The sequence below is a fragment of the Pholis gunnellus genome, assembly GCF_910591455.1.
Source record: "Pholis gunnellus genome assembly, chromosome: 4".
NCBI classification, from domain to species: Eukaryota; Metazoa; Chordata; class Actinopteri; order Perciformes; family Pholidae; genus Pholis; species Pholis gunnellus.
Window position 1 is genome coordinate 9,771,986 of NC_136530.1, and position 13,625 is coordinate 9,785,610.

At 39.5% G+C, this 13,625-nt stretch overlaps 1 protein-coding gene across 1 annotated transcript; it reads right to left on the minus strand.

Moving 5' to 3' along the window:
* Positions 1-1,803: 1,803 nt before the first annotated feature.
* LOC306695286 (claudin-19) lies at positions 1,804-4,458 on the minus strand. Its single transcript, XM_079158496.1, has 4 exons — positions 4,254-4,458; positions 3,649-3,813; positions 2,802-2,880; positions 1,804-2,697 (listed from the first exon to the last, which is right to left on the minus strand). The coding sequence occupies exons 1-4, from the start codon at positions 4,453-4,455 to the stop codon at positions 2,532-2,534; spliced, it is 612 nt and encodes a 203-aa protein (XP_079014622.1). The 5' UTR covers positions 4,456-4,458; the 3' UTR covers positions 1,804-2,531.
* Between the last annotated feature and the right edge of the window lie 9,167 nt (positions 4,459-13,625).

Below are 13,625 nucleotides of genomic sequence, written 5' to 3' on the forward strand. Positions count from 1 at the left end.
CTTCATGCGGCTTCAGGAAGAATCTGGGCAGCAGTTCCCATGAGAGATTCCTGATTAGTTTACATCCGCGGAAGACACAACAGTCTCCTGCTGTTTGTTGTGTTTCTACGGAAAAAATGAAGTTGTTTGACCCTGTCCAGGGTGACTTCCCCGTACTTCAAATCATTCTGCAATTAATATTTTAGTGGCCATTTGTCCGATAAATTAAAAACAAGCATAAATCAAAGGGCCACTGACGCACAATGGGTCTGTGGTTTACACAGGGAAAATAATTCAATGACTCATTATTTATTCAACACAAAGAAAATAAGCGAACACATAAAAGAACAAAGGAACTCATATCGCTGCCTCTCCTTCTCTGTTAAAAAACCATAGGCCCACCCCGGTGCATGCTGGTCCTGTACCTGCCTACTCCTATATATGACCGCAGGTGCCCACAGTGTCACCCAATTCATTAACAAACAAACAAACCAGAAACACTAAGAATTAAACAATACTACTTATGAATCAAATAACTAAATACTAACATCAAATAAAAAGCCCCAACAAATATCTTTGGAGGAATTCATTTGAATTAAGTAATTCTGTCTAAATGTGAACCCGGTTTGAGGTAAAGCTCTTACACCGACTCTCAGCTCCTTTTATACAGAACTTCTTACTCCACTTCCAATCAATTCTCTACTCTGAGTTCATCACGGCAGCAGCTGTAATAACAGATGCCAGTAAACACAGAATTTACGGGGCAAAACGACAGCAGATATGAGAGGAAGGAAGCTGTTTCAGTGTCCGGAAAGCTCTCATTACTGGAGAACCATCGGCCTTTTTAAGGCAACAGGATCCGCTTTGTACACAATGTCAATGAACCAAATCAAATTTGATCAACAAAGTACATTTAACTAATTGCAGTACTTATCGACTGTTCAATTTTGAGGTACTTGTACTTTATTTAAGTATTTCCATTTATTGCTACTTTATATTTATATTTCTTTATATTTCTAGCACCACATTTCAGAAGGATATTGTACTTTTTACTTGATTATATTGAATTATAGGTTATATATTATCTTTAAATGGGCCATTCTGCTTAAAGAGTAGGCTACTTTGTTTGTTTTTCATGTAATACTTCTGTAGCTTTATGTAAGTAACAGAGTATTTTCTACAGTGTGGTATTACTACATTTACTTAAGTAAAGGTTCAAAGTATTTCTTCCACCACTGACTTCATCTTCATCACTGAGAGAAAACACCATTCATCCAATTGCTGAATGTGAGCTAGTTTAGATCCTGAAGGTGGCACCTTATATGGCAGCCTCTCCATGAGTATGTATGAATGTGTGTGTATGAATGTGTGTGTATGAATGTGTGTGTGTGAATAGGTGAATGTTGACATGTAGCGTGAACGCGCTTTGAGTGGTCAGATGAAAGGCGCTATAAAATGCATCCATTTACCATTTGAAGAAATGGAATAATTGATTGCTTTGGACTGTACCACGAGAGTCCAATTTTGAATATAAAGAGTTATTTAAGTAAGAGAAAAAACATTAATACAGCATGTAAATATAAAATAATATAATATCACATGTCCTGATAAGAAACAAAAACAAACTGATTAAAACACAATACTTCAAAAAGGGAATGACTGAACTGATATGACTGAAATGAGTATCACGATATGAATTCATTTTTTTCTGTAATGTGTTTGTGGTCAAAAAAATGAACCGTAATACTAAAATAGAATGTAACGTAAGTCAGAGTGAAGAACACAAAAATATTTTATTTTCAAAATGTCTTTCAAACGGCCCCAGAAGGTGCTACATAACATAACAGCAACAACATTAGATGAAAATACGACAAGACAACATGAAAAACATCGCACAACCACATCTATATTAACACCAGTGTGAAACTGAAGTGGAACGAATTGTACAGCAATGTACACCTTAAAATAAATCTTTCCACCAAGTGTCAAAACGTCGGTTTTACACTGCAAACTATTGAAACAAGTGTTCTTCATTCGTAGTTGTGACGAGGAACTTGGTGAATTCATAATCACACAAACAGGCTGACAAAGTTCAGGAATATAGCCCTGGAAGAACCGAGTGCTGCAGCGATGACGTATTTTTGTTAGCATCGCACTGGTTACCTCGAAACAAAACCAATGGGATTTTTCAGGGTTTTAGGACTCATTCCTGCAGCATATTGATTACTTTATATGATATTTGTATTTGTTTTAATAAATTAAAAATGTAATCCTTACTTTTAATTCTTTCAATGGAAAAAAAATGACTGACAACATCTAAGTAACAACCAAACAAGTGTGCTGAAACAGAAGAATTCAAGCTACTGTATAAAATGGGATTGAAAGTCAGAACAAACAGCTTGATCTTGTGTGTAATCCTGATCCTGGTTACTAACTTGATGTTCAGCAGGTAGTATTTATAATCCTACAGTTTGTCGTCATCGTAACACAACCTGCTCCTGTTGGTAAATTCAGCGCCGACTGTGTCAAAGCCTCTCCACTGCTCTCCTCCACTAAACGTAGTTGGACTTTGGGTGGGTGGTGGAGAAAAGGTGGTTGGAGCTGATGGACACGGTGGACTCGGACCGCGAGCATCTCCGACAGCTCAGGAAAGCACCGCCAGCCATAGTGAGGAGGCCGCCAGCCCAGCTGACAAACACGGCATTACCGAACTCCAAGCTGCAGAGAAAAACACACGCATTTAGATGCACAACTATGTACAGAATCAACTGTGTGTGCGTGTGTTTTTCTGTGTGTGTGTGTGTGTGTGTGTGTGGGTGTACCTCTGCAGGCGATTAGATTCATTGAAGATCTGAACAATCATCTTGACGTACCAGGAGGTTATGATGAGGGTCAATAAACCTGAACAAAGAAAACATCATATTGTTTATATATAGTTTTAAATGCTGCTAATCTTTTACTGCTTTTACTAAGGTTTCTTTCCTATTTTTAGGGACTGATTGAATATTTTTAATGGTGAAAAAACAACTGCAGACATCACAGATGAAGGATAGATGTAAGAGGATCTTCCTTTATGACTGCTCAATATGATCCACTATTTTCCTTTTAGTCATAGAATTTCATGGTTTGAATTATGAAAAGATTAAGGCCATATCTTTAGACTGACCTAATATAGGAGCTCAGTTTTCCCTGCACTAATGTGCTGATGACATTTCTGCCCATATTGCTGCAGAAACTGGGTGCTCTCTCTCGTCTGGCTGCCGATGCTTAATAGTCTCATTAAGTTGCTGTTTTGGCCTGGTCTTATGGTTTCAAAAGGCCCTTGGGTTGTTTTTAAATAATCTTAGTTTGCATTAAGGTTGTTTATGGGATGTAATCTTTTACATGATTGTATTAGAAATGTTATTCACAATTGCTTAACTGTTTAGTTCTTGTCTTGTGGGGTATATTTCTGTGTTATCTTATTGTGTTGTTTGCCTGTAACTCTGTTACTGCTGCCTATTTTGGCCAAGAGAAAACTGAGATCTTAGTGAGGCATTCCTAGTTAAATAAAGGTTGAATAAAAAAAAAATGGGATGAATTGGAACATTATTAGCACATTATATTTGACATATTATCCAGTCTGAGTGACTGTGAACGCCTGTCAGGTTCTGCTGCCGCTGAACACACCTGCAACCATGAACATGATTCCTCCGACCATAGCTGTTGTGGATTTGCTCTCAGCTTTGCCGTCCATGAAGCGGGTGCACTTCATTCCCACTGTGGACACCAACAGCGCCACAGTGGAGAGGAAGATGCTGAGCAGCATCACGGCCCTGGTAGCCTGGACCTCAGCTAGAGGAGCAGAAGTGGGAACGTTGGTACATTTAAACAGCAAAACTCTCATTGATACAGTCTGATCTCTGCTTTCTATAAGACATTGCATATTACTCATATTGCTTCTTTCTGTAAATAAATGTATTATAGTTGTAGTCTTTTTCCTGGTTTGGTCTGAACTAGGCTTAACCTTTAGACTTTGTCAACAACACAAAAGAAAATAAAGCTGAAATAAAGAGAACACTTCTACAAAACATACTAGGGAATTGCCAGTACCTAACTTCTTCCCTGTATGCATATCAGACATGCCATGAAGTCAATCCAAAGAGCTTGTACAACAAAGACGCACTTCTGTCTAATTATAGTAGCTTCTTGACAGTGGAAGGTATCTCAACGAGCAGCGTCTGGTTTTTAGAGGAGATGCAGATGCGATAAAAAAACTAAAAAAAAAAACTTACTTGGCAGCTTGAGGAGGTACTGGTGAAATTCACAGGTTGTTCTCACGTTGCCACTGCAGCTCATCCACAAGCCCTCGAAGACGCGGTAAGTCTTGCCCTGGTACTGCTTCTTCCATTCGACCATCAAAGTAGCGCCGACAGTGGCGGCGAGACCGACCAGTGAGAGGAAGAAACCGAGGAGCTGCAGTCCCGAGCTGGCCATCGTATCCAGATAACAGCAGAGCGGGAAGAGTTGAGAAATCAAATTAAAAGGTCCGAGAACTTGTTTGGAAACTTAGCAGAGACAAAAATCTCTCAGCGATGAGAGGTCGCCAAAAGTTAATTTCCTTCTTGATGCCTCCTCGTAGCCTTGCAGACCGTTATACGCGCGCTTCTCTGCAACCTCTATTTAAAGTCCAAGGCGCGTGACGCATGTGAGGTATTTACTCCAACTGCAGTGGATGATGGGAAGAGTTTTTTTCTTCTTCTGTCTTATCAGTCCAGTAAATAAATTACGGTAAATACTTATTTTTTAAAGAAGGAAAAAAAACTAGGTCTGTAAGATTATGTTGCATTAGTTTATTTGTCACAATAAGAGCTACAACAGAGGACTCCAGGTCACACATTTGTAAAACATGACACAATTAATTCCAAGACTTATTTCCATTGTGGTCCCTGATGTAAAGATAGCATTGATACAGTCCACACTACTATCAAATACATACAACACATACAAAATGTAAAATCAACATCAAAGTCACTCCAAATCTGAATTTTAAGAACATGCAAATATATGATTTGCACACAAATGAACTAAAGTGACGAGCTGACACTTCCACGATTCCCATGAGACATGATTCAACTTCAGTTAGATACAGTTTACTGGAGCCAAGAAGCAACACTTGTGATGCAATGTAATGTTAATCCTCACAATAGTATTACAACTGAAGAAAAACATTTTTTACACATTTGTATTCCTTTTTCAATAGCGGGCATCTGAACTAAGCGGGTTGTCTGTTGGTGACCATGAGGAGTAAGCTTGGATTGCAAGGCTAGTGTGTGCACAGTAATGTCAAATAACTCACTTCAGCTTCATGCAACAAGAGTCATTACTTCTTGAGTTTAATGTACATGTCAGTAACAACAACAGAAAAAACAACACGTGACAAAAACATAAGTAATAGAGCTTGTGTTTATGTCTTCATTTGACCCAAATTACCAAATTATTTGACCATATTTGGTTACAGGGATGCCAGTTTGTAAACACTGTATTTGTCTGTTAGATTGGATCAGTTTCCACCCTTTCCTGAAAAAAAAGCCTAAATCAAAACATCGCATACGGCAATTAAAGACACAGCTCCCTTCTGAATTTGCCAAAAGCAAGTCATAATGTAGCCTTCCTTGCCAGGCACTAGATTCTTTTTTTTCTTTTTTTCACAGCCATTGTTTAATATCACTTTAAAGGGCCGCTCGGTTCAAACTTTATTTCCAGGGAATTCCTGCTGCATGTTTGACGACCGCATAGCACGGCCGTGACAATATCAGGAGAAGAGTACTAATTTCCCGGTGATATCCATCCATCAACAGTTAAAGTTGCTATAATACACCATAAAAAGAGTTATCAAACCACTTGGCCTCTGTCTGAGTAGAAACAGACTTCCTTTTACAGTATGCTCTGCACCAGAGGACTATAGGTCAACTTAAAGAAAATATGTGCCGGGCGATCTGTCCTCCTCCATGTGCTCCAACAGCAGGGTGTTTGTAAATCAGCTGTACCCTTCCCTGCATGTGTAACCACTGACTCACATCCATGGAGGACTTTGTGAGAATAGTACAATGATGATGGTGAAATGATTTGTAATCTATATGCTGATTAACATGTGTAGCAGGTGCTGGTGTGTGCTGTGGTTTTCATTTAACTGTGATACTGAAACAGCCTGATACAACAAGTTCATAATATTCTGTCACCTCTGTTTCAGTTGAACTTTCTGTAGCAACAGCTACACAGTTCCATGTTTAACTGATATCTTCACCATTTAGTCAGATCTGTGAATAAACAAATGTTAACAGGCTAATCCACAAATACATGTTGCAGTACTTGTAGGTTTTTAGTTGTTTTGTTGATTGAGCTTTTATTTAACCGGACTAACCATTATAGTAGCTGTCTAGTACAACCTCTCACTCTTTTTACGTTTACTCTTGGTGACTCTATTTATATGTTTATATTTATTACTTCCTATGATGACTTTTCTTCACTTTTTCACTACTCTATTTTTTTTCCTGCCATAAAATGTAACTAATTTGATCACTAAGTCTATGCCTTTATTTAGTTTTCTTTGTCAAAATAAAATATTAATAATCATAATTGTTTTTTTTATCGTTTTCTGTGTTGTATGCCAATCCTTGACATTTTACCTATTGTTCAAAACTGCTTTCATGTCTTCGCTACTGCTTCCAGTAAAAACGTTGAAGGCAGTGACTCACACTTTCTCAAAACACTTTCTTCATAGAGCCATTGAGTGCCTGCTGACCCCTCGCTCACTACTCTTAGCCGGCCCCGGACTGTAAGGGCCGCTGGTGATAACACAGCTTATACCAGCTCACATTGGGGAAAAGGGAACCGCCAATCTGTCACAGCCCACAAACACTCACACCTACGGGCAATTTAGAGTCATGCCAGTTCACCAAACTTGTTTGGCCAGAAACTCACTTAGGCTCCGGAGGAACACACAGAACTCAGTTAGGTGCACTAGATTTGAACACTTTCTTGTTACCAATGCACTGCTGCTCATGACTGAATACCTTCTTTTTACATTCTGTATGCGCGCAATTACACCATTTACCCCACTGAATCACGACATTTCTTTTCACTGAAATAACTTGATTTCACCTCAAAGACCAATGTGTTATCTAATATCTTATGTTGAATATGGTCAATAGTGTTAACTGATCTGTTGATGTGGCATGGGATTTCTGAATGCACTTGTTTGCTACAAACACTTCCTCATTCACGCAACTGTGCTAGTTTAAGTGAAAAGTCACAGTGAACAGGGATAACCCGCTTTGTGAGAACAGTCTTGGTCAAGCCAGATGAATTAGAAAAAACTCTGACTATTTTGGACTTTGTGATACAGTCGCAAGGCATCATCTAAACAACTGCAAACATCTGTTTAGTGCTAAAATAATGTATGAACAATACTTATCAAGGACACTGCTGTGGTTAATCCGGACCCATCGTGTTGTGGGCATTACATGTTTGGTAATTTGCAGCCAAAGTTAAATTAAGATACAAACACTTGTATCTGTCACACAATGTGACAGATACAAGTGTCACAACCCACTTCTGATAGTAATCTGTTTGTAAGAGTAAGAGTTGCAATTATCAGGGAACATGCTAGTTGTATGATCTAAAAATGATGACGGGACTGAAATATCACAACAACTATTGGATGGATTGTCATGAGAGTTGATGAAATAGTAACTCGATGATCCCCTGACGCTTCATCTAGCTTCATCACCTGGTCAATATTATGATTCGTTTAATACTATGAATACCTGCACTTTGTAGTTAGCGCTAAATAGCAAATGCTACCATGCTAATATGCTAAAACTTAGGTGGTGATCATGGTGAACATTGCTCCTGCTTCACGTGATCTTGCTAGCATAGTCATTATGAACATGTTAGCATGCTGATGTTAGCATTTAGCTCAACGTACTACTGTGTCTAAGTACAGACTCTTGTTACGCGCTCTACTCTGCAAACTGATGTAAGAGGAGAAACTTAAGCCAATGCAAAGAGCTAAGACGACATTATGAACACATTTAAGTGCTTACATTTTTATATAAACTAACTCAATGTCACTGAGGGGAAATGAGAAAAATGTATAATACTTAAACAAAAACATTCCATGAATTGTATTCAAAACAAAGAAAGAGGCAGTTATACCAGTCTTTATCAACTTCAGCAGGCGGAGATTGTTTCCTCTAACAAATACACGTCTGGGCGTTTATGTGGATATGAAATACGAAATGGCCAGAAGGTGCAAATGTGGTGCTTAAAAAAGGCACATTGAGGTTATTTTTCTCAGGAAACTAAAGTCCTCGGAGATCAGTTGTAAACTCTTAATGGTTTTCTATTCAAGCTTTGTGGCCAGTGCCTGGTTTTATGCTGTGGTACTACCGTGTATTGGGGTGACAACATTACTATCAATAAAACAGGAGCAAGATTATAAGCAGCAGATGTAAAACAAAATCTTTTAGGCTTTATTTTTATGCACTGAGCTGTGAACGTTGTGACTAAACTAAACTAGTTTCCCCTCTTAGGTTACATATTCAATCATCTTCTATCACATCTATCAGCATGACAGGAAGACAAAACACACACCTGACACACAGACACACTTGACCTTCTGGGAATTGGAGCATGACTTGTTACACAGCTTAACTGTCAGTTGTGTGTGATCTGCTCCTGGTAACAAATAAAACCGATTTGATTATTTACAGCATGCGAGAATGACTCTGTCCAAAACATAGATAAGCGATGCAGCTTTGAAGAGTTCAGTGTAAACTCAACACCAGTTCAGGAATAAGTCCTAAAACCCGGAAATAAATCAGCACGTTCAGCACAGTCACTGAGTTTGTTTATTAGGTTGTGTATACACACCCTCATGCAACCAGGGTGTGGTTAGTGTAGCCTAACGTTTGTTACTTCTGCTTCCAAAATCCTGAAAGTGGTGTTCATTCCTGAATGAATATCTTGCTGAACAAAAACGTGTAAGTTTGTGTTTACCACAGAGTTTATTTTCTGCAACAATCCAAAATCCAATGGAAAAATGCTTTTGGCTTTCTGTCAAGGGAACCAGTGTGATGATGACTTCAAGGGTTGGCCAACAAAAAGATGTCAACCCTGCAGCACTCTGTGAGGTTATCATCATAGTTCACTGTTAAAATGGCTTTTCCCGTCACAGGGGAAAAGGTTGGAGATCCATTCCTTCTCACTGTCTGACTTTTTGGAGGATTTCTGTTGACAGTAGCACGGCTTCCTGTAGGTGCTGGCTAATGCACCGTGTCACCACACAAAAGAAGGAAGCAGACATTGGGGAGGAGTTACAATCTCAGTTCTGGGAATATAGCAGCAAGTCCCTGGAGTTAATTACACACAAATATGTATTATGTTGAGTTCCCGCAAGTAGATGGTACAGAATCGAAAGTAGGGTAAAGTCATGTGCCTTCCTATAATGTTTAAAAAATATTTCTCAAAGGGCCTACAGCCAAAAACTACTGATGCTACAACATTATAAAGGAAATCAACATGCTGATCAAACGCTGATAAAGCAAAGCCCTCCATGAGTAAAGCCCATGCACAGTTTCTCAGCTTGCAAAGTGCTGGTGAAGAGGGATCATATACATATGTATATGTGCCATCTAGTGGCCCCGCTGAGCACGAGAAACGGCAGGAGCAGGTGACACTGAGGACACCTGACACACCTGTGATACAATCCTGTGGCTGACTTCAGAGTCAATAGTCGCATAGTTTTGATCCCAGTCATTCCCGTACACCTATAAAATGCTTCACACAAATAATATATGCATGTAGTATATGTGATATATTTGCAATACTGCAATACTAAACACAAAGTCAATGAATCAATGTTTAACCAAGTGACTCAAACAAGAGGTCTTAGAGAGGCTTTGACTCATTCTTACTTCAGGATTTTGTATTCAAGTTGACTACAAAGGACACATATGTTGCTCATTTTCATTTCAACAGAATTGCATTGCTAAGCAATAGCTTGGGTCCATGTTTTGAAACCAGAAGAATATTGAAAATACAATCTCACCAAAGGCTAGGCAATTTTCTCGGTGAAGTTTAACAGAAAAAGATGGTTTGAGGTGAATAAGGCTGAAGATTCCAAAAGTCTGAGTGCAACATGTAAAATCAAAGATGGTTCAGGATTTCTTCTTCTCCCCGCAACTGGAGTGCTACTCGGCAGCAGCAGAGCACTCAGGGCTGCCTCTAGTGGATGGAGGATGTATAAGAGACAACATGTACATTATAAACAGTGATATTGCTCTAGTGGAGCCGGACTCCTTGGGGTCTTCTAAGATCAGGGAAGCAATGCCTTCTAACTCCAGAGAGATTCTTTATTTTACGGCACTTATTCCAAAGAACAGGAGGATTCGGGGCTGAGGTCCTCATTTGGCACTCTATGAAAAACATGACATTTTTCAAATCCTTCCAAAAGTTATTTGTGTCAAACTAGTAAGGTACATGACAACTGCTCAGCCAAAACGTTGAAACATGCCGCCTATTGTAAAGTCATTCAGAAGATTAACCAGGCTTCCCAACAGGCCTTTTTCAGAGCAGACATTGTGACTTGACATTGGGACGAAAAGCACATGTGTTAATACAATGGCTCTGTCCTATTCAAGTGTTCCAGTAAGTCTTGACAGTGAGCCAGCATGCACAATACCAGGATCCTGAAACTGAAGCAGCTTAATGGACTTCTTATTTTATTATTTAGACCTGTGCTTTTTCCTTCTGCGACCATGTCAAAATGTCTTGTGAAAAAGGCCTACCTGTGCAACTTGTAGTCGACTGAAAGCCAAACAAACTGCTGTCCTCAAGATGTCTGAAATACCAGTTTGTACACCTTTAAAGTGATTAGAATTAAACTCTGTAATTAAAAGTCAGTGTAATATTTATATATCAGTGCTTTGTCTAGAAGCAAAAACAAATATGTTCTATTGTATTTCTTATACTCAGTCTCTTAAGATGTTTCTATGGGCTTCTGCTCTTAAGTAACTCTACCAGTGGATCAATATCCTAAAATAAATCCGGTAATAGTTTGTCCTTTTGTGCAAGCTAAAACAAAGCACCGGAGAATTGCCTTGGCATGCATTCGAGGGTGACTCCCTGCAAAGATGGGCCGTGGTGCTGCTCCAAACCAGTCCGGTGTCATTCCTGCATCGGGCACAGCACGGAGCGCCTCAGGCCCAACGGCCTGCCTCACTTTTTACACCCCACGATGAGAATGTGCGCTTTTGTTCACATGCCAGCATTCAGGAGATGTCATTTGCGGCTCCATTTTAACCTTTAAAATATGGCAGACTCTTCTCACGGGCTGCGAGAGTGCCATTCTTGAAATGGACGTTTTTAGCCAGGGTGAATTAAAAAAACATGAATAGATGAGATGACCTTATGCATATATGGCTACATAGTCATATTTCACACAGTTTGATACTATACAGGGCTACCTCATATCAAGTGATCTGTATTAAATGCATTATAGAGTCATGTTAGACTATGATACAAGTGGATATACGTGGATAGATGTATTTATCTAGGAGCAGTGTCTGGCTGAAGGTGTGGCACAACTCCACTGATGCAATTCTGTCTGTGTAGGATTAATACTTAAGAGTATTGGTGTATAAAGTGCTCAGATTAATACCGACAATGTAGTGTTTAAACAACTTAATGTCTTTTATTTTCTTGATTTACATTTCGTATTTGTATCTATAACTGATAAAGACAGAGCTTAGCTTTTTCTCTGTTGAGGGTTGGATCACCTGAGTGTCTGACAAACTACCTCTGTGACTCCCTCCACCGGTTTTTCCTGAAGGTGCGCCCTCAGGCCCTCAGGCTTCAAGAGATAGAGCGAAGAGAAAAAGAACCTGCATGCAATGCGTCGGATTTAAATGACTGGCACTTTTTCCTTTTACAGAATCATATCAAAGAGTGTGGAGCTTTTAGTTTCCTCTCCGTGTAGGATTTACATTTTAATACACTTAACCTGGATGGACGGAAACATCCAGTAAGTAGAGAGTGATTGGGTCTCTCTCTCTCTCTCTCTCTCTCTCTCTCTCTCTCTCTCCAATATAAGTGGGCGTGTCTTCGTGTCTCAACACGGCGTGCTGCAGTTGATAGACAGCTGCAGTCAGCTTTTTTACCTGCCAGGTGAGACACGGAAAACACACTCGGTCCTCAGAGTCAATCTCACTGACTCGGTGAATACCTGCAGCAGCAATGGTTCATCCCTCTCGCGCCACTTGAATGAATGGAGGACAGGTGAGTTCAGTTACCTGTGAACACATACTGTTCGGTTTTGCAGTTCTGCAAACACTTAACAAGCCGCGCTGTTCCTTAGGATGCGTGTTCTTTTGACACCTGTTGCGTCTGCTGACTGATACCGAGGCACGCTGGCGATGAGTCAAATTAATACTCTTAACATATCAAACGAGTTTGAGCTCATGAATCAATATTTGCTTGCAGTTGTGAGCTGAAGGATCATTGTGTGTGTTTGCAGTGAGGAGCACGCTCAAACGTGTATAAGGCCTACTAATGACGCACACTCACAGGCCCGTGTTGTTGACATACAAAACAATAACTTTTCGTTTCTCTTCACAGGATTGTTGTTTTGTTTTGTTACAGCTTTTCTGTTACCCGCACTGCTGGAAACGTTGCCTGAGAATTTCTGTGCTAAAAAATTTCAGTCATTGTTTCTGGTCGTGTGTGTAATGTGCATCCAAGATCAGAGAGAGCCGCCTGTCACAATGGAGGTTTGGATGGATTTTGTTTTTTTGTTTGTTTCAGAGCATTTTCAGGCTGAAGTGCATCTCTACTTTAAAAAATAAATGTCATGTTTAAAAAAAGAAAAGAAAAGAAGAATACTGCTCAGCTGTTTGAGTGTATAGCCCAAATCGGCATCATTAGAATTCTGTGCATTGGTAATAACAAGCTACCAGCCAAATATTGGTTTAATACATCAGATATCTCATTTGAAAAGCCTTTTATAATTCACCAGATAGGCCTCAGGAGCGAAACAGAGTTCCTGTTCCATTTTGAAACCTTTTAATCTGGCAGCAGCAGCAGCAGCCACTTTTCTGGTTATGGAGGTGTAGCTTCCAGTAGTTCAGTTGTGACATATCCCACTGAGGGCATGGCAGTGGTGTTACCACATGCAGACGAGGCATCAGTATGTCAGGTATGTTGGTGAACCAGATCCACTCAGCCGTTCTAAGATGAAGGGTGTAACTCTGTACTTTCCTTTAGATTAGCATGATGTATTAAAAATACTGGCAATAAAAGAATGTACAAGGAAATGAAAGCACAATGAATACACTGAACACATGACTGAGCTCAAGATGAAGAGATGAAAGAATTAATCCTGGATCAAAGAATATTTGTTTTATATAAAAATCTAAGGCCAAATGTTAAATGAATGTATTCTAGTGAATGAACCTGTTCCTTCAGAAATAAAGAAACTAATGCTTGTACAGCAGTCACTGATCGTGGAACAGTTTTCTTGTCTGTATTTTAGCTTAAATTATTGTAGTTAATATTTGTGTGAGCGAACAGCTGGAGGTCTACACAGATCAGACGGGTTTCTTCAG